Raw genomic sequence first — 22,739 nt, 5'->3', positions numbered from 1 at the left:
AAATTCTTTAGATACAAGAACTTTCAATATTGTGCTTATACCATAGTAGAACTCTCCTCCAAATCTCAAGCCACACTTTCTCTCATAAACTACCAATTAACCTCATCCTACAAACTTTTGGCTTGATTTGATTTGATTTAGTTACTGAAAAGAACGAAACGATAGAAAGAAAGAAAAAAGATTATTAAGAGACCGACTGGTTGGAACGTCTTCTTTTGGACAATCTCTAAAACACACACATACATTCACTCACTCACACTTTCACATTATGGTCATCTTGGACGATGCCGTGCTTAACAGCGACCCAGACACTGTACTATCACAAGCTAGTATAGCTCAGGTACGGTCCCTTGAAAAAAAGACACGGTAATGAGAATATATTGAAGCCTTTCAACTTTTTTATACTTTGTTTTTTAAAGTTTTCTACTATTATTATCTATTTCTTTAAATACACACCCACACACATATATATATTGCTGATTAACATGTTTGATTAGAGTGGCAATTGAGACACAAAAGAAAGAATTACGAGCCAGAGTTGGGTGAGTATATAAAATTGGGGTTTAACGATGAATACAACAAACTCATTATATTTTCCAACGACTACATGATCAACTGTATGTACATTGTTATTGCTCCTGTTCTAGTGAACAATATCTAGATCTCATCTCAGCAGCTGATTGCATTATTGCAATGAGCAAGAATGCTAACAAGATACAAGAAAAGTTGCGACGAATGCAATCAGTGTGTGATGGTCATGCTGTGCGACAAAAAGCAGCTCTTGTACGGGACAGTCACCCGGTTACAGGTAATATATATATATATATATACATGCATATATACATAGATAAATGCGTATATGTGTGTATGGTATGTTTAAAGATACAAGTAAAATAAAAAGAGAAAATAGCTATTAAATGTTTGTATGTATGTATGTATGTATATTTATCAACTTAAATTTAAGGTCGACAACAGCGTCCAGTGTACACATTGGCTGCATTAATTAAGTCACTGGCAGACGTACCTGAACAAGTAAGCTTTAGAGAATTTTACGTTTCGTACCCACCTACACACGCACGTATATACATAATTACTATTATTATTACTGTTACTGTTATAATAAAGCAATTTTGGAGAGAGAAAAGCAAGATTCATGAATTGAAGATGAAATAAACATTAGTGGATGAAAACCGCAAGATATAAATAAAATACCAAAATCGTTAAATACAAATATATGCACGCATATGTATATACACACGTACCTTACAACTGTTAGATATGGCACGCATTAGAACATCACCGATATCTACAAGCAGGCCGATTGTACACACTCGCAAAAGTAGTTCATGATTACCTCTTGGAAGAATCTGACTGCAAACCTGTTGATACAAATGTAAGTTAAAATAGAAATAGAGCGATAGAGAGAAAATAAGCGTACGATTGGATTTTTTCTTCTTTGGTAAAATGTATATGTATATTTATACTTATATGGTTGTAATCAGGCTGCGTTTCCAGTTATTCGCCGCCAATGGGATGCCATAAACTTCTTTATGCCTCAGATTGTGCACAAAGCCACACTTCATTTACGAGTTACAGAACAATCTGGTGAAGTAAGAAAGAAAATTCTGGCTATTGTATATGTAAAACAGAAAATTAACGAACAACCTAAATTCATTTTCTGTGTGTGTGTGCTGGTATAAAAGCATGTAGCAGAAGACCTTTTGGTATTAATGCTACTGGATCAAAGGACTTATACAACAAGTCTAGAAGAACTGTTTAGGATGCGTACTCAGGGAATTAAAGACACAATCCATACTTCTCTTAAGTCTTCTGTAGCCGAAACAGCTGAGCAGCGTCTTGGTTCCCATTTGCGAGACATCATATACGCCATCCAACGCACGCTTGCACACATTGACACTATTGCGTTTACTAGCTCCCCCAGCGCCTTTGAATTATATGCCCGCGACATGGAAACAAATTTTTCTCTTCCAAACCCTTCGTCTCCTAACAATACCCCCTTGCCTGCGATCACGTCTGTATTTTCGCCTAGTACAAACGCGCATCTCTTGGTACGATACTTGCCAGAATCGGTACAGCAGTACACGCCCACATTGGCAGATGATCCTTTGGATCTTGGCTCAATCCGGCAGATGGCTGAAGAGTGGCTTAAAGAAATACAAAATGTACTGACAAGCCCACTACCGGAAATGCTTGGGCCTCTGGATACCCAGCACAAGCTGGTGCAGGCTCGTTCAAAGGTGTGGCAACTACTTGAATCTCAAGACTCGTCTTGGAAGCAAGTATGTTCCCGTGTACTAGGTCACTCTTATTCGTTGTGGGATTGCCTGTTTAAAGATTCGTTCGATGGGCATGCAAAACATTTGATTGACAAAGCTCTCAAAACCTTGTCCGATCAGCCCACGATCATTCTTTCACCATCTCTGGTCACTAAGCAATGTAAGGAGACAGGGAGAAAGTTGAGAGAAACTCATTCTCAGTTTTTATTTTCCTTCCAAATCTCCCCACCCCCTCTCAACTGTAGCGCAAGGTTGTCTCATTATCTGCATATGTATCTGTGTGTTTGTTTGTTTGTTTCTTTTGCTAGGTGGAGATTTCTCAACATCCCTCTGGCCTTCCAATAAGTCTCGGTCCGCAGCATCCGATAGTTTGCTGAGTCTATCTTCTGTTGCAGACATGGGTGCATTCAAACTTACTCTCACCAAGTTGGCCCAGGGCGAGACTTCGTGGATTGAGCAAGGATATAATGCGTTTGAGACTACGTTGGACACTATCCGTAAAGACCAGGAGGCTCATGCATCATTTGCCAGCCAAGACTCGTTTGATGCTAAAAAGTAAGGCAAGATATGTTTTCTTAGTGTTGTTGTTGATGTTGCTACTGTCTTGCAATAATCCAATCATCTAAACCATTGACTTTATCTTGCGCCTTTCCTTTTTGTTTTGTTGATGACTAAGGAGTACTCAGCAACTCTGGTCTTACTTTCAATCAAACGTTATACAAGCCATATCTCAATATTGCTCAAGTCTACGTGCCTTATTAAACCAAGTAACCGAATGGAAAGACAACAAGAAAGGTAAAAAAAAATTAAAAATTAAAATTTGATCACTAAATAATAATAGCGATAATAACAAAGTTTCAAAATGTACATATATATGAATGTGTTTATTCGCTTAGCGAGTGATGCATCATTATTGATCGGTAGATTGGCCCGGTCTTTGGCTCAGCATTCCCAATCTCTTCCATTGGCCCTCACCACTCTTTCAAGCCTTAAGCTTCGTAGTGCAATCGATAAAGGTAAAATATAGTACATACAACCTTCAAACGTCATTCCAAGATCTCCTTGAAACCATTTTTTAAAAATAAAGCCAAGAATATATAAATGTGTAATTGCCATTATAATATTGTATACTAAATACTAAATACTAAATTAGATCCAAGCTACACTGGTCTGCAAAATGATTTTATGCGGTTATTCGAGGAGGCGCATACTCCCTGGGTCAAAAGGGTGGCTAGTTGTTTTGAAATATTGGTTGATGGGGCACTCAAGAATACAGCATGGGATGATCACTGTGCAGCAGTTATGTTGTGGGAAGACACAGAAGAGGACAAAGAAGAACAGAGAGAGGGCCCTTTACCAAGCCAGGCAACACACCCAACTGTACGGGCCCTGTTTAGTGTTTGTGAGGAAATGCAACGTATCCAGATGATGCTGCTGAACAAAGTAAGTTCTCCATATACTTATTTTCGCTTTTGTTTTTAACTTTGATTTTTCAATGCTACAGAAGGTTGTACAGACGCTTGTTAATCAATTATTAGCTGTATTGCAAGAGACACTTGATGTGTTTTTGGAAGATCGAGTAATGACAGAAAGAGGTGCACTCCAGTTGATGTTTGATTTACAATTCATGGGATTTGTACTACGCCAAGGAGGACGGCTTAATCTTGATAACGTTAAGAAACATGTAAGATTTCTTTTATCATCATTAGTAATATATATATATACCTGTGTGTGTGTGTGTGTTTGTTTGTAAAGCTTACGTTTTATTTTATATGTCCATCGTAATACTTACTCAATTGATTGACTACAAATAATGTTTAGATTGATCCAATCAACTGGGCTGCATTTTCTCCCCACTTTGATGTTCGGATAGAGCGGTTTTATTTAAAGCAGACATTGTTCTTGCACACACTTGCATGCTCCAATGGAGAAATATTTGAGAGGTAAGCAAATTCACGTATATAATGAAATGTAGAGTTTATAGCTATGTGTAGCAGCAATAACTTACCATCTATTTACTCGGGGATTATTTGAATATTTAATCTGTTATATTTTATGCTTTATGATTTGTATAGTAACAAGGCAGTAACCAAAGGACTGGTCCAGCAGAACCAACCCAATGTACTTCCTATGGTCTCCACAACCACTCGATTTACACTCTTACCTATAGGTCAATTGACCCATGCCTCTAGAGCATGGTAGAGAATAGTAATCTCCTTACACCTACACATAGATGCATTTCTTATAAGAATGATCTTGATCTTTATTTTCTTAAATCATATTTTTCAGTTACCTGTTTGCTTGTGAAGGGGATGGTGACAATATAATAATCACATGATTATTTTTCTTTTCTTTTTTTTTCTCTGCCTTGTATTATAAATATTCTATATATATATACTGGTTTGAGATAAGTCAAAATAAAATAAAACAGAAAAAGAGGCTTAAATGCTGTGTAAATGAAAATCATAAATGAAGTGCATAATGATCCAAATCAAGAATATTTGTATTTTGTAGTTATATTTATAAAGAGAAATTATATATTTTTGGAATGAATTATGATTATGTACATATATAGACTTATTTTATAGGAATACAAGACCAAGTATCAGAATAACCAATACAACTACATAAAAGCAGCTTTGTAAAAAGACGTTGAAGATAATAATAAGAAAATAGACTAAGGTATTTTGGAAACACAATTACACTCGCCAGCTATTACTATTAGCTGTTGTTGTTTATTCTTTAAAGAAAAATGAAAAAGGGGGTTTGTAGAATATTACCTGTGCACTTAATTTGAATTATAAATATACATACAGATATATGGCTGGGTATAGGTGAAGATGTCGTACACGATATATTATTGATGTCTCAAGATCATGGATATCAAAAATATATATGTACTAAAAAAAAGCTAATGGAACACCTTGCAGTACAGTTGCCTTCAAAATTCTTGTTTCAATGTAGTCGATGTAGTCAATGCATTCGAAAAGACCAAATTAGTATTAGTATTTAATACATTTGATTTATAGAAATTACAGGTATAAAATCAAAAGTGCAATACCAGTAATAAGAATAAAATATTTGAAAATATCATTCTGTTGAACATCTTTTCTTCTTCTTCATCTTTATCATCTTTTATTCTATAAATACATATAGCCCATATAATCAAATGAAGTGGCTCATCTCTGTGCTCTTGGTACTATCTGCTGTTATCTCTACTCAGGCAGTCGATTTACCAAATCTCCGTACACTACACAACGGTAAGAGTTTGTAAACCAAAACAATAGAAATAGTATTATTACTTTGTGTAAACACACATTGGATTTGGCAGAGTAATATCCCTACACTTATTTATATGCCTTTCATTTATAGAATGCTCACAGAATCTGGTTTGTTTGGACGGCCTTTATTGTCGACGTTACAACGGGGCTGTGTACGGTACCTGTGAACAACCATGAAAAAAAAGAAAAGACAGGCATATGAACACTCAAATCCATTCCAAATCCATTCCAATCCAAATTCCAATTCCAATTACACTCGGTTCAGTCCAATTGAAACCAATTGAAGCCAATTGAAGAAAGTTAAACCCTCTTTTGTTCTTCTCTCTTTCTTCCTTTTCATAATGTTACGTTTGAATATATTTGATTCCAGGTTTATATAAAACCACAAACCAAAATCACACTCATTTCATTTATTAATTTATTTTTGTTTTTATGTTGATCAAGAGGAATATAATTAATGCTCTTATAAATATATAATATTTGAAATATAGGTAGATTGTATATATGTGTGATTATAAATCTATAGAATGGAATCTACGTATATAATTTACTATTTTCACACACAATAGAATCTGTATTTCCAAACCCAATATAATTTATTTATTTTTTTGGTTAATAGTTTACCATGCCCGGGAACAATCCTGTCTATAAAATGCTAAATATATATATATATATATATATCTAAAAAAAAAATATTTCTACTTTAAAAAGACTATTTATATTGCCATAAAAGCAAGTAATGCTCGGGTTTAGCCTGAATTTATATTCTCTGCCTATCTCTCTATAGATTTCTTACACACATACACACCTGTGCAGATAGATGTGTGCCTATGCCGTGGGTCTGTAGAAGGAGAATAGGAGAATACATACACATATACTTATAAGTATGATGATGATGATGATCAAGATATCCCGTCAAATCATTTACGCATACACAATTATAAGAGCTGCTTTAAAATAATATTAAAATTAGTAAACAAAAAAAAGGAGTAAACAATAAATAAATAAATAAAATAAAATAAAAACATTCACGACAAATATACATACAGTAATTTATCATCTCATAGTTTGGCAGGTAAAAATATAAAGAATATATAAATATATTTTATATATAAAAAGAAGAAAAGAAATAAAGAAGGTATTGTCATGCTTGTAACACAAAAAGAAAAGAAAAGAGAGAAAGCGAGAAATAAATAGAAACAGCTGTGTAACGATACCGCGGGTTGTACAGGACCACAAAAGCTGAGTAACTCTGGGAGAAGTACAAAAATGACATCTGTACATTACTCTGGGTAAACCACTTACAAGCACATCAAAAAGAAAAGAAAATAAAATAAAGGAAGAACATTATTTCAAATACGGCATTCAAAATATAACTATGTCTATAAGCTTTCTATCTATTTAGCTATAATATTTTAGTCATTCAATTCAAAATAAACAAATAGTATATAATATACGCTGCGCTGCGCAAAGATATATATTTAAAAACGTAAACATCTGTATGTGTAGCGTGTAAAGAGCTCAGCAAAAAAAATCAAACAGTGTGTGTAAATACAGACAGACAGACAGACATATACGTTGAATTAAATTCTTTATTTTATAATGGCAATTATGGTTGGAAGAAACCAAAAGAAAAAAGAAAGAAAGATATAATTTTATATATATTTATATATATATATTATTGTGGTTTAAAAGATTAGAGCTGTTATGAAAACTACAGATCTTAAGACAGCCAAAGAGCTGTGGCAATAGCAACAAGAGTAATGGACCCAGAAACAAACAGATTAGACGCTCCACTGTCAGTGGAAGCACTCTTGAGACCTTCAGCTGAGGAAGCGGAATCTGACTGTTTGTCGGACGAGTCAGCAGCAGAGGATGATGCAGAGGATACAGCAGAAGGAGCAAGAGACAGGACGGGAGTAGCTGAAAATGATTGAGAAGCAGCAGATGAAGCAGAAACAGGAGTAGAAGTAGTGATATTGTTGGCTTCGGTGGGGTAGACCCAGTTTTCTTCCCAGTAAGGCTGCGAAATGTTCATGCAAGCGTGAACCGAGACGACGTTGAATACTTGCTGGAGCTTAGGAAGCCACTTCTCGGTCATGGAAACAGTAGAGTTGTTCAATTCATGTTCGAGAACAATGTGACCACGCTTGTTGTCCTTGCCGCTGTTTCGAGCATCGATCCAGCCTTGGAAGTAACTGTCGACCTTACTGGGAGCCAGGTTTCCTCCACCTTCTCCGGGCATGTCCCAGTCGTTGGTGTCTTCGTCCCAGAGAATGGTGCGCAAGCCCATTTGCCAGGCAATTGCGCGTACACGATCGTCGACATCACCATATGGAGGGCGCCAGCAGCGAGAAGTAATACCGGTTGCCTCCTTGATGGCACGCAGAGTCCAGTAAAGTTCGGCAACGACCTGGATATTGGACTGGGAGGTCATCTGGGGATGGGACCAGGTGTGAACGCACAGAACATGACCATCGTTGAGGGCACGCTGGGCGGCAGCTGGGAAAGTTGCAACATTGGAACCAATGTAGAACAAGGTCGACTTTTGGTTTGTGGTGGCCAGGAAGTTGTAGAGATTTGGCTCGGCGTACTTGTCAACGGCTGAGTTTCCGGTTGGGTTGAACGGACCGTCGTCGTAGGTCAGGCCCCAGTCGCCAGCGTTGGGGCAGTAAGAGATGTCACTTGGCAGATATGTGACCTTTGGATCGACACAGTTGGTGTCAGACCACCAGCAGTATGGATCAGTGTTTTCGTCGTAGCCTGCAAAATCAAGATCACCGTTTGACTTTGCCTTGTGGGTTGATGCGGCCGGCACATGGTCCCAGTCGATTGCATTGAAGACAGCCTGCACTTCGGCATGGGTTGTCGATGGAGATGTCCAGGGTTCAGGATAGACTGTGAGATCAAGCGAGTCATGGGAGAGTGTTGAAGTTGTGTCTAGAGGACCGGTTGGATAGCCGCTGAGGACGTTTGAAGGCTTGGGGAAATCAGGCAGCCAAGTAGGAGAAGCGACAGCCAGAATTCCAGATGATGTTGGGGTTGCTGCCGAGACAAATGAGCCAGTAGCAAGTACCATGGCACCAATAATTGCGAGTTGCATGATATATATATATATACGAGTGTGTATGTATGTATGAATATGTATAAGTATTTATATGTATAGTAAATCAACAAGAAGAAGAAAAAGTATGAAAATATAGAAATATAGAAATTAGAAAAGAAAGGTAGCTAAACGATGAATATATATATATATATATATATATTATTTTTGTTACAAGACAGATAAGAGGATATCCTTTTTATAGCTTTTTATTATATTATACTATAGAGAATATGATATTTATAATACTTTTTTATACTTTTTTGTATTCAATCTGTCGTGTAGCTTTTAAGTAATCGGACGTGAAGATGGCTTTTTTTTTTATTTTATTTTCTATAAGTGTATAATAATAATAGTTTTCATATTCTATTTCTGTTTCAATTTATTATATACATATACATGTTGTTTGTTTGTGTATGTGTCTGTGTGTCTGTGTTTTCTCCGGCTATTGTCTATGAGTTTAACCGCCAAAGATATTTACAGAAATAATATATACTGGAATATTGGTCAGTACAGTGGGATAAAACGGACAAAAAAAGGAGAACAAAAAAACCCATTTTTTTTACTGAGAGTTAATGAATGATATAAACATAAACATAAGATAAGCATAAAATAGACCCAAGCTTAGTCATTGATAATTTATCTATTTTTGAATTCAAATAAGTATTATTTATGTATATAGGTTGACGGGTTAAATAGAGCTACATACAAAGCATCAATTCATTCCCTTTATTATCACTTTAAGTAAAAACAAGTAGACAAGTAGATTTCTAGAAAGCATACATTTAAAAAAGACGTAATAATTAGGGGTGCTTATTTCTGGATTCTACACAATAACCCATTAGATATTTAAGTATTTATACTATTCATACTTTATGTTTCCTTTCGTGGGTAAAATATTTAACTTTGTATTTTTAGTTTTCTTTTGTACATATATATATATGTATATATATATATATATGTATATATATTCCTATAGAGTTGAGTTGGTACTTGTTTCTTTTTTTAATACCCAAACTAGGATATATTCTTTTCTTATTTTTGTATTTTACCATTTTTATTGATTTATATGTATTTATACCCAGAAATAAACAAACGTACATGTATATATATAAATGAAATGACGAAACATATATCTTTACTTTTTTTTATAAATGACAAACTCGCTTAGAAATATTTTATATATTTATATATATAATCAAAAACAAAGAAACATATTGAGGCTGCAATATTTTGTATATTTGAATGGCTCCGATTCAACAAACTGAAAACGATATACAAGCATATAGATACATAAATATGCATGTAAGCATGTTAATGTGTTGATATCTAATAGAGGCATATAGTTTAAGCCGCTTGCGTTTCCTTTTTTTTTAAAAAAAAAATAAGAAAAAAATATTTATTCGATATAAGCTATTTTACAGTCACCTTTTTGTTTTTATAAAAAGAAGAGAAAATAAATAGAGAAAAATGTGAAGGTTTAAAAACCCTAAAAAAAAATCCAATTGTTTAATTTTTAATTTTTAATTTTTAATTCTTAATTATTTGTTCGTTGTTCGTTGTTATTTGTTATTTGATGGCGCATGTGCTGGATTTTAAGAGCTGCGACTTCTCTAGGCGAGAATTTATATATATACTATTATAAACAGGAGGCTGAAAAATCAAGAATCAAAAAAAAAAATCTGAAAAGAACAGTATCCTGGGTGGAACATACAGAGAATACTAAAATAGGAAAACCATGTGCAAGATAGCTCACAAAGGTAACAAAGTAAAAAAATAAAAAGAAAGAGGGAGGCACAAAATGGCGGTCGTCTAAAACAAAACAAAAAAAAAAGCTATAAATATGCTAAGCGTGTATTTTTATTCTTTTTATATAAAATAAAAGAATAAAAAAAAGTTTAGTCAGGTTGGTTGGGAGGGGAGAAATCAGAAGTCATAAAGAAAGAAGAACAAAAAAAAATCGGCTATGGATGAGGTAAAGTATGATTGATGTAATTTCCACACAAAGACAGTAACAGTAACAATAACAGAAACAGAAACGTTAAAAAGATAAATAAATAAATAAATAAAATGAACAGGTACAAAACCATTATTATTAGTATTTGTATTATTTAAAGTAGTCGTGAGGTGCATATTTGAAACGCGGTCTATTACTATTACTGTTACTATTATTGTATAGAAGAATAAAATAAAATAAATGAAAGAGAGGACAAAACCATTGATGTTTATATAAATGTGTGTACGTGTCACATCAAGGTACTGGGTCAATCTCCGGGACTCCCGAGCGATATGAGCTTTAGCGTGTGATTCGATCATCAACAAAACGGAGCAAAACAGATCTTCTTTCCCCTGCCCCCTCTTTTGTTTAATTTTTCTCTCACTCTCTAAATATATACGTATATCCCTTTGTTCTTTCTGGTTAATTAACTTGGTCATACCGTAAAATACAACGAAATACAATATATTACAATTGGAAACAAAGTGTTCATACTTGTTACCATGACAATAATATGTTACTATGGCGATAATCTGTTACCATGACAATAATGTGTTGCTATGTAATAGTTTGTTACCATGACAATAGTCTGTTACCATGGTAGCAATTTTTTGCACTGGCAATATTTTGTTACCGTGGCAACCAGATTCATATTCAATTTATATTTATATAACTGTTTTTGCCTGCAACAGTTCAATAGATCAAATGTTGCAAATCTGTACAATATTGTGCTTCTTGTCACATGATGCTTAAACAATACCATATTTTTATACAAATTTTGGGACGTTCTCAATTTTATTTTCAGACAAAGCTCATTTTTAAACTGCAGACATTTTCTTACTTCTTTTGGAGAAAAAAAAAGTATTCTTTAATTTAGACAGTTCAGAATATTGGATCTTTACTCCAAGTTTGCCAGTTACTTCTTGTTTTGCAGCAGATTCATTTCTTGAGTGTCAAGAAATTATCCAGAGCAAGGTACGCAAGGGTGTATGACAGCACAGTGATTGAGCTGATATCACGAATCATCTCAATCAACGCATCCCTTGATCAGCAAAGCATTGTTTCTGGAGTCTTGCTGAAGAAGTCGCATAGAAAATAGGTATGCTCAGTCTTGAGTTCCTATTGTCATTTTGGTTCGTTGTCTCCGAGCAGGCAGGCGTTTTTCTTCTTCTTTTTATTCGTCATCCTTGTACCTCTTGATATAATGCTGAGCGGCTCTCTCAACACTATCTAAGAGCACTTGCACTTGTTCAGGAGAAGAGTAGGATCTGTATGGATCTCACCATTTTTCGAAAGCCTTTTTTTTTTCTAAAAGCTAAGCTAAACTTTTCTCGGACTTGGATTCTATATTTTTTGTGCTTTATTGTTCCTACTCCGTTCTCAATTGTTGTGTCATGTTGAGGGGTCTGATAGCTTTCAAAGCTTAAATGCTTCTTTAAGCTTGGCTAAGGACATTTCCTCCTTTTCATTCTAATTTTTGACGATGAAAGGGTATAGCTGTTTGCGGTTTTTGCTTGTGTTAAATTATTCTTTGAAAACAGAATTACTGATTCCTTGTGTAATTTTTTTTACAATAGTTTTTGTGGAATTCGTTAAAGGGCACCAAATCTTCACAGCTACTGATATATCTACGGGGATTATACATGTCTTGGGGTATAGTGATTGAATAAATTTCAATCATAGCATACAATCCATAATTTAACTGGCATGTAAGATACACTGTAACCTGGATCCCAAAAAAAAACCCCCATGATGATTAACTTACGCTCGGTACGAAAAAGAAGGGTATAATATGAACCTACTGACAACGTGAATACTAAGTACAGCATTACATGACTCAATATCTTTGGAGGAAAGGGTAAACAGCTTTGGTTCTAATTTTTCTCAATGGCAAAGATTGGCCTACTTTATGGTAATACAAGTAGATGAAAGAAAAAGAAATACATGATCCGCGTAAGAAGGTCAATGAATAGTAAAAAAAAATCCAAGATTGTATCACAATTAAATGCCAAAAACTCCTTATAATCTTCTACATAACTTGCTATTGACCAAGTCTAAATGTAGTGTGCAAAGGACTATTAATTGAATATATTGTATTTTTTTTAGGATACATCATTTTGACCTAAAGGATTTAAGAAAGACATCGTCCCGGATAGGTCATCACAGACTAGTCCAGTTAGATAGAAACGCTATGTGCTGTAGGATAGCTGATATTTGTACTTGATAATTGCTTATCATTAATACTATGGATTTTATTCGAGCTTTCAATTACTATACCCAGAAATAAGCTTAATGTTAGGCTGTTAGTACTAGCCATAATTCATTATATAATGAATCCAAAACAAATTCTACAAACATTTCTTTTATCAATTCTTATAACCTGAAACGCTTTACAATCAGTACGCATGTTGATGTGTCTGTGGTATGTTGTATCACTAGAAAGAGATGACGCCAGGATTGAGAGGAATAATGAGCTACACACACCTACACATACATACAGCCGCAGGGGAGAAAGAGAAAGAAAGAAAAGAGGGCAGGATAAGGGTTTTTTTTTTAAAAAAAAAGGCTGGGATGCAGGAGTTGTGTCATAAGGAATTGATGTTTGACACTCAAAGATTGTTATTCATGTGGTGACAGGTCAAGGCATTAAACAAGAGCATCACACATACATATAATTATATATACATATATGATATGTTTTTTGTTTTATTTGATACTTGCAAGAACTTCTCTCTCACACACCCAAATATAATAGCATAACGACAATAAGAGAATTAAAAGAAAATGTGGCGGAAATCCAAAATAAAATAAGCTTTAGTACTATATTGCCTGGGTTTGGGGGTGGAAAGGAAGAAGAAGAGGAGAGGTGAAAGAGAGAGAAAGAGAGAGGGGGTGTTTGACAGTGTAAATGTTTGAGTTGTTTTCACTCGCTCATTGTTTGATGAGCGGAGAGTGACACAAGTGAGTTGGAATATATTTATATATATAACAAGGGGCCGGATTACAAAAGATATAAAGGGGAGGTGGATAAGAATAATCAATCGATTGAAAGATTGTTGAAACACAAAGAAAAAAATATGTTTTAACAATAGATGGCGAACGCTTTGTCTCTCTACCTATCTACCTCTTTACCTCTTTACCTCTTTACCTCTTTACCTCTTTTTGTATATATACACATAATTTTGAGTATAAAAATGGTTTGTGGGCGGACTTGGTTAAAGAAGTGACACTCTAGTACGTGCATTGTGCGTTGTGCGTTGTGCGTTGTGCGTTGTGAGTTGTGAGCTGTGAGTTGTGTGTGGCAATATCAATTGAATTGACCATAGCACAAAAGAAAATTATTATTAAAATTGATATTTTAATGCCAGTTGTGAGCCCAGTCCAAAAAGACCATGTTTGATGGGTCTTCCATTTTTGCCTTTTTTTTTTTTTTTTCTTATTTCCCCTTCTACTACACTTCTCTTCCTTTTTGACTGGTTTTCGCGTCTGTGCCTTGCTTTTTTGCTTGACATTCTATTATTATTATTTTTACTTTCTTTCTTTCTTTCTTTCTTTCTTCTTCTATTTTTTTTCCTTATATTATTATCCATATATTTTATTATCTATATATTATTCATATATTATCAATATCTACATACATACATATATACATACATACATACATACATACATACATACATACATTTTATATATCAAATTCATAGTATCTATACTTCTCCCCTCTTCCTTTACAAATTAACTCTAGGTATATAGATAACTATAAAGAAAACGAATAGTAGTACTAGTAGTAATAATTAGCTACGATGCCTTTGATGTCACCCGTTTTTGTCAGCATGCCTCCTGCCTTCTCTCCAAAACATTACTCAACAGCCTTTTCTACTCCACCATTATCAGCTTCTCCGTTCGAACTACCACCGATGCTAGAATTAATGGGTAAAGAACAATAATCTTTTTTTTTAAAAAAAAGGAAAAAAAAATATTACTATTACACACTTGAAATCATTTAAAAAAATATATATAATATCTATATTTCTTTACATACAAAATAAATAAAACAAATCAAATCAAAATATATGAATAAATCAACCTATAGAATCATATAAAAATATATATAAATATAAATATATATATGCAATTAATAGAAAATAAGAACAATTACAATTTTATTATTATTTTAAAATAAAATAAAAAGTTCATGCCTCTTTCTTTATTCTATAACTTCTTTAAATTATCATCTGTACAAATACACATTCAAATATATAAATACAAATACAAATATAAATATAAATATATTTAAATTGTATAAATATATATATATTTTTATGCTGCACCCATTTTATCTATCTTGTACAAGACAAAATGAAAACACATCAGAATTCAAGAACAAAAGAAAACTTACTTCCATCTACACACAAAACACAAATACACCAATAGATACAAGCTCTCCATCACCAACCTCACCAAAACCAACCATCTCTGAAGATCCATCAGATGACGAATCTCATCTCTCATCATCCAGTCATCCACTCCCGGCCTTTCTTGAACCAGTCCCACTCCTCAGCATGCATCTGCAAGAGTATGAGTCTGCCTTTCGTCCAGATTTTTTTCCAGCTCTGAAAGAAAGACATCGGCTCTCACTGCCCTCCTCTTTTGTCTGTCCTCCTACGGCAAAGCGCGACAGGCGGGCAACAATCCCCGGTATTCTCCATTCCCGGCCTACACTTCAAATGTATAAACAAGATAAAGAAGAAGAAAAAGAAGAAGAATACAGTAGCAATAACAATCATAATCAGCATCAGCATCAGCATCAGCATCAACATCAACATCAACATCAACATCAGCATCAGCATAATTATATGATACCTTGTGGTAAATTATCATTTACACAAACCAACAAGATACCCGCACTCCAGATACCCATCCCGCGTCGATCGATGCCAATTTTACCTAGACCAGCTGTAGAACAATATCAATATCAAGAACAGGAGCAGAACCAGCAACAAGGTCTGATTGATCCACTCAATCATATTCCTTTGCCCACATCTCCCACCATGGCTGCTGCTTCGGCTGCTGCCGCAAGTGCTGTCAGTAGTGCTACAAACAATAATAGTGCTACCCAAAGTGCTACTCCAAACCTTTCCCGTGCTGTTACTGCAACCATGACAAACACCCCTGACCACAATAACAATAACAATAACAATAACAAAAACAATAACAATAACAATTATCTCAACCACAGACAAGATCGTCTTCTTCTTCTACCCACGCGTCTGGATAACATTATAGAGACAGCCGTAGATCTCCGCCAACCGCACGGCACTTTTGACCGAGTGTCTTTTACTGTGCATGCAATGAATAAGTCACAAATTGGTCTTGATCAGAGCATGTTCCTGACAAAAAATGCTCACATCAAACGCCCAAGAAATGCATGGATTCATGTAAGCCTTTATTATTATTATTATTATTTTAAATATACATATATAACAAAAGAAGTCCACAATTCATTGTCCATTATTAAACATATATTTTGTGTTTGATTGTAATTAGTTCCGATGCCATTATGGCCAGGCCTTGAAGACCGAAGACCCGACCCTTCGCGCAGAAGAAATTTCAAAGTAAGAAATAAAGAAATAAAGAAAGAAAGAAAGTCAATACACACACACATATACATTACTTTTATTGTAATCTGAACTTATACTACTTTTACACCACATAACATTAATATCAATAATAACCGTCTATTTAATTATGTAAATTCTGTATCTAGACGTGCTTCGAGACGCTGGGCTCGCCTGACGGAGAAAGAAAAGAAACCATGGCATGATCTGGCCGAGCAAGAAAAACAGGCGCACAAGGAAGCCTTTCCAGAATACCGCTACTGTCCAAAACGAGCCAATAATAGCGTTCTTCTCAACTGCCCCACGCCTCCGTCTTCCTCTGCGTCCTCCACCTCTTCACGTATCTCACCTGTCCTTTGCTTGCCTCGCACGCACGACATGTCCTTCCCATTGATCCACCAGGACATTATTGCCAATGGAAATGACATGCACAAAAAAGCAAGACGACGAACAAAGTAAAACCAAAACCATCCCCCCCAAAAAAAAATAGATAGAAAAAGGTAGAAAAGATATGTAAAAGAAAGCTTTTTTTTTGCGATTTTTTCTTAAAAGAAAACTATCACACATTTCAAAATCACAAATCACACAAATCACACAAATCACACAAATCACACAAATCACAATCATTTCTCTCTTTTTCTGTTCAACCCACTTGTTCTTATTCTTTTTTATTTTATTTTTTACACATTTGAACGGAAATACTTCTTTACGTCTTGCTTCAAATTCACGTTTATCTATTCCTTTATCATTTCTTGCCTGTACATCTCGATCTTTCTCTTTACTATTCATCTTTTCTTTTTTTCTTGTGCATTCAAGCAAAAATAAAATAAAACTCAATACAATACAATACAATAAATTAAAATGATTTTTTTTCTTATGTTTCTTTAATGTGTAATTCCCACCACATACTGTGATACTTTTTTATACATATATATTTCAAAAGAGGATTGTGATTTTTTCTTTAAAAAAAAAAAATTATAATCTTTAAAATAAATATAAGCAAAAAATTCAAGTTGAATACACAACAAACTTAATGTGTGTGTGTGTGTGGGTGGGTGTGTCGAAAGTTATATTTTGTCTTTATATATCTATAAAAGGGGAAATACACTCAAATTACCTATAAAAAGAAGTATTATCATCATTTAATTATATAGAATATATATTCAAAATTAGAAAAAATAACCAACAAGATTTGGAATAAAAATAAATGCAATCTTAATACACAGCTCTACCGTTGCTTGTCCCACATTCATTTCACCAAAACAAAACAAAACACTATGAGATCAATCGAATATGTTATTTAAGTGAACGGGTTCTCCCGCACTTGGTAAAAAAATTCTTCAATTATATATATATAAATATGTGTGTGTGTGTGTGCGTGCGTATGTGTATGTGTATGTGTACTATTTATATGTCTGTTTCTTGAACAGATTTCGCTTTCTCTATAAAGCACCCTTCAACTTCCCCTTGATCTCTCTCTCTCTCTCTTTCTCTATTGTTCTTTATTTCTTTTTTTTTCTTTTTCTTTTGTCTATAATATCATTCTCTCTTCAGATGGGAATTACTTGCACCAAGCGTCTTCTTGTGCTTCTTCTGCTGGGAGTTTCTGTAAATGGCGCACCTAGTGGTCAAGATGCTGTTTCTATGAACGGAGCAACATCATCTCCGGCTGCTCAATCTCTTAGTGCTGCAGTCCCATCTTCACCAACTACATCAACTACATCATCAACAGATACAAATAGCGGTGGTGTTCCTGCACAAGTGTCGCCTTCTTGGCTGTCTGATATTCAACCAATGGCCGGAAATGTCCAGAGCTATCCTACAGGCCCTGTCCCAACTGGTCCATTTACTGCAGCAGTTGGTCCACTGACCGGATATCCTCAAGCCTGGAAAGCCCCTGATCCAACATCTGCCGAAGTGGTTGCTGTAATCAATAGCCTTGACTGGACCCAGGTTCCCAACTCTGCTGTCCGACAGGCAGGTTCGGGCGGCGGTGTCAAAATGACCGGATACAGTGCTTCTGATCCTGATTGTTGGTGGAGCGCTTCTGGATGCACTGTTTCAAAGAGAAGCAACATCCCTGCCGATGTAGCATTCTGTCCAACCGCGGGCGATTGGGGACTTGTAAGTTCTATAGAAATATTTATAAAATAAAATTATGACTAGTGCCTAAGATTTAATCTTATGTTTATGATATATATATATATATATATTCAATAACCCAAAAAAAAAGCAAAACTTATTCGTATCATCTTCTTATTTTCTCTCTTAGACATACGATGATGGACCCCTTACTGCAGATGCTGGTCAATGGGCCGAGCCAAATCTTTACGACTCTTTAGCGGCCAATAATCAAAAGGCTGGTCTCTTTTGTAAGTACAATTACCTCACTATCTAGCTATTTACTATACAATAGTCTTGCTTACATAAATAAATAAATAAATAAAAAGTTCATTTCCACTAAACCATTTTTTCTTTTCTCTGACTAGACATTGGATCTAATGTTGTCAACGCCCCTGCCGCTGCACAACGTGCCTTGGCAGATGGCCACACCATTTGTGTTCACACCTGGTCTCATCCTGCCATGACCTCTCAAACCAATCAACAGATAGTTGCTCAATTTTACTGGACCTTGCGCGCAATCAAGGAAGTCACTGGAGTCACTCCTCGGTGCTGGCGCCCTCCTTACGGCGATGTAGACGATCGTGTACGAGCTATTGCCTGGCAGATGGGTATGACAACCGTCTTGTGGGACCAAGACACCAACGACTGGAACATGCCCGGCAGTGGCGGCGGAAATCTGCCGCCTGCTACTGTGGACGGATACTTTGAAAAGTGGATCAACGCCCGCAAGAGTGGTACAGACAACCAACGCGGACATATCGTTCTTCAGCATGAACTCAACGACGCCACTGTTTCAATGGCCGAGAAGTGGCTACCTCAGGTTCAGGAAGCTTTCCGTCTTGTACCCTGGAATGAATGCGTCCAAATGGCCTATCCTTACTGGGAAGAAAATTTTGTCTATCCTCCCGGTAACCCTACAGCCTCCTCATCCTCTGATTCTGCTGCCGGCATATCTTCTGTGTCTCCTTCTACCACCCAAGATGCTACCCTTTCGGTCGGATCATCAGGAGTTGGTTCAGGTGCCGAGAGTACTACCAGCAACAGTAAAACAAGTGGTGCTCATACGAGTGTCACAGCAAACAAATGTGTAACGGTCATCTGGCTTAGTTTGATCTCAGGCTTATTTATTCTTTACATTTAAGCATCAAAAGAGAGAGAGAGAGAGAGAGAGAGAAAGGAGAAAGAAAGTTCATCTTGATCTGAACCTTGTTTATTTTCTATCAACCTTTATGTTTTTTCATTCCCTTGCATACATATGTACATACATACATATATACCTACATACACATATACCTACATACCTACATACTTACATACAGATATGTATATTATATATGGGTGTGTGCTTAATGTAACCTAATTATACTATTACTATTACTACTATTATTAATTATCTATCATTGGTATTATTGTCATTATCATTATTATAATCATATAAATCTGTTGCATAATATGTCTTACAACACTCTGTACAATGTACTACAATTTATGGCGCATATATATATGCATAATCTTTTCGACACTGCTTTGAAAAGAAAAGGTCCCTTTTTTTCTTTTTTTTCTTTTTTAGCTTCTTTTAATGTATCTTGCAATATATATCGGCGGTGTAGTTTATCGCCCCCAGCTTTCAACTGCTAGACATTAGCTCATCCTGTCGGTATATAATGGGCCCACAATACTTGCAACCAATGCCGACCAATAAAGTTTCTTTGCAATAAGATAAGAATGCGATATATATTGATTAAGCTTATAATGTCTCTTTTTTTTAAAAAAAAAACACACTGGGAGTCGTGATCACGACCACTTCAATTTATAGTGTGTTAACAGTGGCAAAAGCATGTTTCATTTTTTTTTAATTTATTTCGGGATGTGTCTCAATTTGAAACCTACTAGTATTACGTTAATTATTGCCAATATTATATTTATACTTTAATAAAAAAAATGAAGAAAAAAGAATGCGCTGTAGACTTGAGAATGATTATGGTAAATTAGCTAGTAAAGTATCAGTCCTATAAAAAAAAATTGATAAATTCAATTTACTAAGAAAGGTTTATTTATCTCTTCTATTTATTTTTTTGGTGTGTTCGTGTTGTTGAAATAGACAAGGTTTATTTTTTTGGGATTCTAGCTTGTGCAATTACAAAATCTGCAGATAAACGAGTTATAGAGCAAAGTTCCCCCCCCCCCCCCCCCCCCCCCCCCGGTGTGCTTAATGATTTTGATTTTAGGGCTCATCTGGAAGTATAATTCCTAAAAGTAGATCAAGTAGGAGTTGGTTGCATCAGAAACTTAACAACATAAAGGATTTCTAATAGGCCAATACATTCAACATAAGAATATGTTTAAACGTGTCCTTAAAAAAAAGGGAACTGGAAAGCTTTTGGAGAAGACGAGTATTCTTATTGCCTTGGCAACAAATTACAAAGATAATAATAATAAATAGCTTGAGCATTTTGATCGGTGCACAATGTCCCAAGAGCGATTATCAGCTAACCCGTTAGTAGAGCCTTTTTATCTATAATATCTTTTTTTTTAAAAAAAAATGAGAAACTTGCTTATTCCTTTCATAATAAAACAATTGTGTATTTTTGTGATAAATACGGTATCCGTCTCCAATCAGACATTGCAATAATAATCTTTAAAGTAGTACTAATATTGATCATAGTGATATTGACAAGAAATATATGAAGAGGGTATATTGCATATAATAAGTTTTATAAGGATAGGAATAGAATGGTAAATAAATATTATTTTTTGTTACTTTTATCGAACTAACTTCATTTTTCCGAAGCTATGAAAGAAGAGGGGGCTGTAAGTTGTGGCCATAGCGTTGGAGCTATCTAGCAGCCGATCCTTAACCAGCTTGTCTGCCTTACGAATGATTTCTTTTTATTTGAATTGATATTGCTTTACATTGCATGACAAGATTTCATATATTAAGCTGCAGAAGGTTGGTGACAATGGAAGGAAGTGAGGCGAGGCACTGGAGGTTTTGGAAGAGTGAGGACTTGCTCAACTCAACCATTCGGTAAACTCCAGAACCGAGAAATTGCATCTTGTACATGGACATTGTAAGACCAGTTATAAGAACACTATCAACAACAAACTTGTTCAAAGTCCACTTCATTTATTGCCTAATCTTCACCAGATCCGATTCGTGAAACACAGCTGAAAAATGTTGCTAATAGGTCAGTGTACAACGCATGAGATCTTTAATGAGAAACAAAACTGTTTTTAATGGTGGCTTTATTTCGATGTACAATATGTCCGAGCGTGGCGGCTGTTGTTTAACAAGAACCACGTAGCTAGGTTTGAACTGACTATGCTAATCCTCCTGGTTTCTTCTTTTCTCCTCCCAGTCGGCCAATTACTCTTATTATAATAAGCAGTTAAATATATACCATGCTAGAAGATTTTTTGATGTCAATATTTGTTGGTCATACCAAGTAGTGTCGAGAAGACACACGGAGTGCTCTTTACAACCTCCAGACCTTACTCAGGATATATTTGGAGTACTTGATCTCTAAAATGCTATTATAGTGCGTGCTTTTTTTTGTATTATTTCTTACACTCATTATTTTGCAATATTTTTATCAAAACAAAACAACAGTAAGCTAAAAATACGGTATTGACACTGTTCTTGGAGGATGAGGGGGAGGGGGCGAAGGATTTTCACAAGCATTATCCAATACTTTCCCTTAGATTTTCTAATTGACAAATGATTCAGAAGAGCAAGCTGATTCTTTTAAAAGAGCGTTTGTCATTTTGCAAAGATTGTTCAATCTATCCCAGACCCAACATGGACTTTCAGAAAGTTAACATGTTAATATGGGTTTACAGTATCTTTTTTTTCTTGGGACTCCCTGTAAAGTTTAATGCTAGTTCGAGTTATGGTCTTCTCCAGCATACAGGCCAAATTATTTATAGTGCTCTTGACACGGGTGTTGTGGGTTCTCCAGTTTCGCCCACACTAATTTATTTTTCTTCTTCTCCGACCATTTTCTCTTCCATTTTTCCTCATCATCATTTACATTATCACTTTAAATATTATCACATCTCTTCCTAGTCACATTTATATATATATATATATATTTACTTTTATTATCACTCCTACTTTTCCTGCATATATTCTCCTTTTGGCATTTTTACTTTTTATACATACATTTTCCCTTTTCCTTTTCCAGCTTTTCCCCACATTCTCGTATATACACATCGCACATATTTTTCATTGTAATTTACCTCCATCCACATCTCTTGAACATACTTGTACCTCTTGCATTATTTTACCCATTTATACTTCCAGTTCCCTTTTTCTCACAC

The 22,739-nt window shown here is 35.1% G+C and overlaps 5 protein-coding genes across 5 annotated transcripts; 4 read left to right on the top strand and 1 right to left on the bottom strand.

The window, feature by feature from the left end:
• Window positions 1-268: 268 nt before the first annotated feature.
• Window positions 269-4,728, top strand: PHYBLDRAFT_75502 (hypothetical protein; the record flags this gene model as incomplete). Its single annotated transcript, XM_018443063.1, has 14 exons — window positions 269-366; window positions 498-542; window positions 648-808; window positions 965-1,032; window positions 1,277-1,393; window positions 1,503-1,610; window positions 1,704-2,457; window positions 2,606-2,852; window positions 2,974-3,092; window positions 3,194-3,313; window positions 3,451-3,740; window positions 3,802-3,981; window positions 4,119-4,240; window positions 4,373-4,728. 14 exons carry the CDS (start codon window positions 269-271, stop codon window positions 4,497-4,499), a joined length of 2,556 nt encoding a protein of 851 aa, XP_018297444.1. The 3' UTR covers window positions 4,500-4,728.
• A 738-nt stretch (window positions 4,729-5,466) lies between these two features.
• PHYBLDRAFT_139434 (hypothetical protein) lies at window positions 5,467-5,755 on the top strand (the record flags this gene model as incomplete). The annotated part of the gene is made up of 2 exons (XM_018430224.1): window positions 5,467-5,557; window positions 5,670-5,755. The coding sequence occupies 2 exons, from the start codon at window positions 5,467-5,469 to the stop codon at window positions 5,753-5,755; spliced, it is 177 nt and encodes a 58-aa protein (XP_018297443.1).
• Window positions 5,756-7,152: 1,397 nt separating this feature from the next.
• On the bottom strand, window positions 7,153-8,794 carry PHYBLDRAFT_35051 (chitin deacetylase). The gene has a single exon (XM_018440043.1). The coding sequence runs from the start codon at window positions 8,679-8,681 to the stop codon at window positions 7,302-7,304; it is 1,380 nt and encodes a 459-aa protein (XP_018297442.1). The 5' UTR covers window positions 8,682-8,794; the 3' UTR covers window positions 7,153-7,301.
• A 5,686-nt stretch (window positions 8,795-14,480) lies between these two features.
• PHYBLDRAFT_58452 (hypothetical protein) lies at window positions 14,481-17,496 on the top strand (the record flags this gene model as incomplete). Its single annotated transcript, XM_018440327.1, has 5 exons — window positions 14,481-14,610; window positions 15,112-16,115; window positions 16,225-16,292; window positions 16,445-16,750; window positions 17,469-17,496. 5 exons carry the CDS (start codon window positions 14,481-14,483, stop codon window positions 17,494-17,496), a joined length of 1,536 nt encoding a protein of 511 aa, XP_018297441.1.
• Window positions 17,497-18,002: 506 nt separating this feature from the next.
• Window positions 18,003-19,464, top strand: PHYBLDRAFT_89094 (carbohydrate esterase family 4 protein; the record flags this gene model as incomplete). Its single annotated transcript, XM_018443707.1, has 3 exons — window positions 18,003-18,419; window positions 18,568-18,667; window positions 18,785-19,464. Coding segments are annotated over 3 exons (1,197 nt in total), but the record flags the coding sequence as incomplete, so codon positions are not given.
• Window positions 19,465-22,739: the final 3,275 nt, after the last annotated feature.

This window comes from Phycomyces blakesleeanus (genome assembly GCF_001638985.1).
Source record: "Phycomyces blakesleeanus NRRL 1555(-) unplaced genomic scaffold PHYBLscaffold_2, whole genome shotgun sequence".
In the NCBI taxonomy this organism is placed as follows: Eukaryota; Fungi; Mucoromycota; class Mucoromycetes; order Mucorales; family Phycomycetaceae; genus Phycomyces; species Phycomyces blakesleeanus.
The sequence above is the reverse complement of the archived record's forward strand: the minus strand, read 5'-3'. Positions and strand labels throughout refer to the sequence as shown.